Source organism: Macadamia integrifolia, chromosome 9, assembly GCF_013358625.1.
Source record: "Macadamia integrifolia cultivar HAES 741 chromosome 9, SCU_Mint_v3, whole genome shotgun sequence".
In the NCBI taxonomy this organism is placed as follows: domain Eukaryota; kingdom Viridiplantae; phylum Streptophyta; class Magnoliopsida; order Proteales; family Proteaceae; genus Macadamia; species Macadamia integrifolia.
Window position 1 is genome coordinate 12,767,536 of NC_056565.1, and position 5,862 is coordinate 12,773,397.

General features: G+C 39.0%; 1 protein-coding gene across 1 annotated transcript; it reads right to left on the reverse strand.

Annotated features, from left to right (window-relative positions):
* Positions 1 to 682: 682 nt before the first annotated feature.
* On the reverse strand, positions 683 to 1,928 carry LOC122089525 (pentatricopeptide repeat-containing protein At5g25630-like; the record flags this gene model as incomplete). Its single annotated transcript, XM_042659272.1, has 1 exon — positions 683 to 1,928. A coding segment is annotated over one exon (909 nt), but the record flags the coding sequence as incomplete, so codon positions are not given.
* Positions 1,929 to 5,862: the final 3,934 nt, after the last annotated feature.

Here is a 5,862-nt window from a genome sequence, read left to right on the forward strand (position 1 = left end):
GACTTTAAGCCAAACAGATGGTCATGTAACTTGATTGCCTGAAATGGGAGCAACCATTCTAAGTTTATTTAGATATATTGGATGTTCTATGTTATCCTAAATTCCAAAGGAAATTTTTATGAATCCAGCCATCTTATGATTTGAATGAGGGATGGTTTTGATGACTCTCAGCAGGATTTTATGAGTCTTTGTCTAAGGTCTTTTGACAGGTGATGGAAGCAGCACAATCATCAATAGGATCGTCGAGTAACATATCATGTTTTTTGCTCTTTGTAGGGATCTCTCGGTTGAAAACTCTTGGCATTAACTTGTGTTGCTGTAACATCAAGTGAACTTCATGACAAGAATTCTTAATACCGATTCAGCTCGATTCCAATCCAAATTCCAGTTGGGAGAGTGCACATGAATAACTAGAGATGCATATATGGGGATGAAGGCCAACCACACCAGGAATATTTAATTAAATTAGATACTGAAATTTGAAATATAGCCAATCGAGACCACATCTTCTCTATCCAGTGATCGGATTAGCCACAGCATCTGTCAATGACTCAATGTCGCACAATGAGATGAGGCTGTGCAGGAAGCTCGATGCCACGGACAACTATGTTCCCATCTTTTTTCACAAACAGCAGAAGAAATGAGATTTTAGTAATGGTTAGAGAAAAGGAGAGATCCAACATTGTACAATCAATATTATGATATTCTTATTGGTTTCAGAAATAAATTGACAATTTATACATGGGCATTGTAAGCAAATAAATGGCATGCTGCAAGTAACTTGTACAATTAGGAAGCTTATAGAGGAAAGGAGATTTCTGTGATGCACCCTACAAGATTCTTGATGATGTTGAAGGTGCTCTCTTTGCTATCTGCAACTATGGGTAGCAAGTGACTGAACTTCTTGGGAATGAGTGCACAGAGGATGCCCTTCAGAAGAGAAAAAAAAAGAGAAACAACATGTTGCCATGACTCGAAGTCTATAGTTCTGCAAGGACTGACTGCTTGATTGCCTCTCCTCAATTCAGAAACACCAGTCTACATGAATTTACAACCTGCCCATATATTCCAGGGTGAACTTGGGATTGCTTCCGGCATATAATTGGTGAATTTGCCCCAAACCCACATGTGTGGGTGGATAATATGGATTTAGTAGCAGACCAGAGACTCTCTGATGAGAGATCTGTATCTCTCAACACCATCCGGCTTCTTTTGTTAGCAGCTGTTGGTCCTTGTTGATCGCTCATGACTACCCCTGGTACCTGCAACTGATTGGAATAAGGAGCTATCAGATCTTGTCTCTGATAAATCCTTTCCAAGCTGTCTACTGGTATCTCATCCTTCGTATCTGAGGGAAGAAGCAATTCCTGATCTACTGTACTCAAGAACCTATTGGCCTCACTCACTAAACGAACGGCACGCCAAGCCTCTAAAACAAGCTGGATTGTGCTCTTCTCAGGCAGGACCCTCATATCTTCCATGGTTTGAAGCATTTCTTCTGCTTTCCATGGCTGCTTTGCTTCTCCAAATCCCCATATCAGCGTGTCAAACGTCTTCACATTGGGAGAGACACCAGATTCCAACATCTTCTCAAAAACTCTAATTGCATATTCCATTTTTGCTGCACTGCACCATCCACTGATGATGGTAGTGAAGATCACAACATTCGGACATACACCCATATCAACCATTGTTGTTAGAAGAGCTTCAGCCTTCTCTGGTTGACGTGCACGCACATAACCTTTTGCAAGAATACTATATGCATGGATGTCAGGTTCTATACCAGCCTCCACCATGTCATCAAAGATCTCTCTGCATCTGTCCATGAGTCCAGCTGTACTCCATGCATTCATGATGGTGCTGAATGTTATCACATCTGGTTTGACGCCAAAATCTTCCATTAATGTCAGTACCTGTCCAATTGCTGATTATCATGAGTGACTCTTCACAAAAATAACGGATATCAAGAGAAGATGATAAAAGAAATTATGAAACCCAAAAGGACAAAAAACATCCACAATAGCTGAATGAGATATAATCTTAAACCACTGAAAAAAAATAATCTGAATGCTATAAAAATACATCATAAATTGAAATCTGAACACCAATAGTGTTGATGTGAACGTTAGCTACAAAATCTGAAGTATCTCGAACATTCAGGGAACTTATATACATACTGTCATTTAAGAAATAGTTAGATACATGTAAGCTATTGATTATGATGAAAATACAACAAAATAATCATGGAAATTCATGTACAATAAAATATGGTGAGAAAAACAAGCCTAGAAGATCTAGAAAAATCCCTAGAGTACGCACTCTAATTTCCAGTTGCAGGTTAACCAGCAACCTTGGTCGGCCTCCGTGTAAGCTTAGCAAGCAGGCTGGAGAATGCACGGCGGTTGATCAATCTTTAAATTCTTTCATCCTTCAACTAAAACCAGAAGGTCTAACACTATCAGGGAGTTGAAGCAGGAAGATGGCTCTCTAGTCAGACTATAATAGTGTTGGTCAGTGTGTGGCAGAATTTAACGAGGCTTTTCATAAAAAATCAAATTGCATTGCCAATCCCGGTTTGCTTTCTTGCATTCTTTGTTTGATTGATCATGAGGATAAAGTGAGGGTCACATGTATCCCTTCTTCAGATGAGATAAAACAAGTTGTAATGGACTTGGATCCTAATAGTTCTCCTCCTGGCCCTGATCGTTTCCCTGAGGCTTTCTACTGGAAGTGTTGGGGCATTATAGAGGTCGATGCATGCAAGGAAATTATGAAATTTTTTGTAGAGGGGAGGATTTAGTTACCTATAAAAGTGGGCATCATACCATCAAAATAAATTTCTTACAAACTAGAGGGGCAGGCAGAATGTTGTGTGAGGACTGTAAGGTTATATCTAGGAAGAGCCTAACCACTCAACATAGACTGGAGGTCCTGGATATGTGCTTCAATACAGAGAAGTGTAAGATGAGGGAACCTATGTACCCTAAGATAAGCTGGTGGAGATTAAAAGGAGATTCCACATAAACATTTACTAATTAAGTAGTCAAACAAGGAAAGTGGGACATTAAGGGAGACCAATACGATGTGGAACGAGATGACTTGTATTAAGAAGGTAGCTAAGATATTCCAGAGGAAGTGAAGGGTAGTCATTAGGCCCTTAGGGAGATTTGGTGGTGGGATGAAGAGATCCAGGTAGCCATTAAGGCCAAGAAAGCTAATTTTAAGACATGACAAAGGACTAAACAGGTAAAAAAAAAAGTATAATACTGCCAGAAATGAAGATAAGAAGATGGTGGAGATAGAAAAGGCGAAGAAAAATGAGGAACTCTATAATTATCTGAACACCAAAGAAGGGGGGAAAGATCTATAAGATAACTAAAATGAGAGAACAGAAAAGTAGAGATTTCGACCATGTGAGGTGTACTAAAAATGATGATGGAAGAGTTCCAATAAGAGATGAGCACATTATGAAGAGATGGGATGAGTATATTTGTGACCTACTAAATAGAAATAGTTAAGTAGGAGTGACCTGGAAGATTGCATTATCCATCGAGACACCACACGTCATAAATATATATACAAAAGGTTGGGGTGCCCGAAGTTAAAGAAGCCTTAAGAAAGATGAAAGTAGGCAATACACCAGGCCTAAAGAGGTCCAAATAGAAGTGTGGAAGAGCTTAGGATTATGTGGAGTATCTTGGTTAACCAAAACGTTTAACAAGATTATGAACAGAAGGAAAATGTATGATGAATGGAGGAGAAGCATTATAGTTCTGATCTACAAAATAAAGGTGATATTCAAAGTTGCAATAACTATAGAAGCATACAACTAAAAGGTCATACTATGAAATTATGGGAGAAGGTTATTGAAGCTCACCTGAGAAGAGAAACTACTATCCCAGAACCAATTTGGTCTATGCTATGTAGATCCACAATATAAACTATTTACCTACTGAGGATGCTCATGGAAAGATTTAGAGCCTACAAAAAGGATCTCCCTATGGTCTTTAATTTTTATTGACGTAGAAACAACCTATGACAGAGTACCTAAAGAGTGGCAGCAAGTGGTAGATGGAGTTGTGCTCCTTCATCACAACTAATCAGCAACTGAGGTTTGGAGGGATCATACAAGACCCTTGGGCGACCCTATCCAGAAAGGTTTCATCCCCAACCAATGTCGGAGGAGAGAGAAACAAGGAGTAGAAATTCTGGATGGCAATAAACCTGGGAAGGAGTCTTCTTCTTTGAATTTCAAATGGTCTTTATGGTCCTTCAAGCTCCCTCCAATTATCTTCAAGTGGATTCTAGAACTCCATTAGGTCTTCTTGTATACTTTTCTTACATAGTATAACCTCTAATGGACCCCTTTGCTTCTAGGGTTCCAAGAGAGACTTAAAGAATGGAACCGGGATGCTTGATCGACTCTCAAACGCTTGTACAAGCTCTGATGTCAGGTTAGAAATAAGGAGGACTAGGTTTAGAGACGACGGAAGAAGAGAGAAGAGAAGAAGGAAGAAGGAGAGCAGATGAGAGAAAGTGAAGAGGAAATGAGAGCAAAACATGAATCTTTACTCATCTCACCTATATTAGATTCAACTAATACTTAGGAAATTACATATTCCTCCCTAAGGGAGGTGAAGAGAAATAAAAGAAAATACATATAAGGACAACTTAACATAAGACAATTTCTAAAGTACCCCTATTACATACATTTTAACAAATTCGACATATACTAGCAAAGAGCAAGGTGCCAAGTAAATGAGCAATCCAGTGCACAAGGTTCCCACTACTATAGAGTCTGTGAGGGACAAATGTACACATACTTACCCCCTTCTTTGTAGGGGAGATTGTTTTGTAGTTTCGAACCTATGACCAACTTGTTGCAATAATGCAACTTAACCGTTATGCCACAGGCTAGCCCCACTAAATTTATAGATTTAATTAAGTATATGAAGGCATTGTGACTTTTGTGAGAACCAGGGAGGTCAAGGCAATGAATTTCCAATTACAATTGAGTTACATCAGGGATCAGCCTTAAGCCCTTATTTGTTTGCACTTATCATGGATTATTTAATTAGGAACATTCAAGACGAGGTCCCGTGGATGCTAATGATATTGATTTGATGGATGAGACAAAAAGCCTAGCCACCTTGATCCGGCTGGTTTTGTGTCTGCCGATTACATGTGGCGATTGTGCAGGTAGGGAAGGTTAGGTTCATGTCCTTTTGTTCGCTGCTTCATTGCTATCTGAAAAGCTATCTATTGCTTTTTTTAAAGTGGACGATTCGATTCTGCCTCATCAGTGTCAGCCTCTATTGTCAAATCAGTTCTATAATGCTAAGTTGGAGTTATGGAGACTAACCTTGGAAACAAGAGGTTTTAAGATAAGTAGATCGAAGGCGGAATATATGATGTGTAACTTTAGTCACACTAGGATAGATAACAATTTGGTGAAAATTTACGAGAGTGATTTAGATATCTGGGGTCAACCATAAATAAAGAAGGTGACATAGAGAATGATATTTCACAAAGAATTAAAGTGAGATGGATGAAGTGGAGAGGTGCGTCCGGAGTGTTGTATGACAGACATTCTTTTAAAACTTAACGGAAAACTCTATAAGACTGTCGTATGACCGGCTATGATGAATATGACAAAATGTTGGGTAATTAAGAAGTGTCATATAGATAAGCTATGTGTAGCAGAGATGAGGATGTTAAGATGGATATGCAGCAAAACTAGGAAGGATAAAATAAGGAATAAAGAGCCAAGGACAAGCCTAAAATGGCCTAGAAGTAGTGAGGAAAGGCATGATTAGTTTAGGTCTTATCCCAAGTATGACCTCAAATAGATCCGATTGGAGG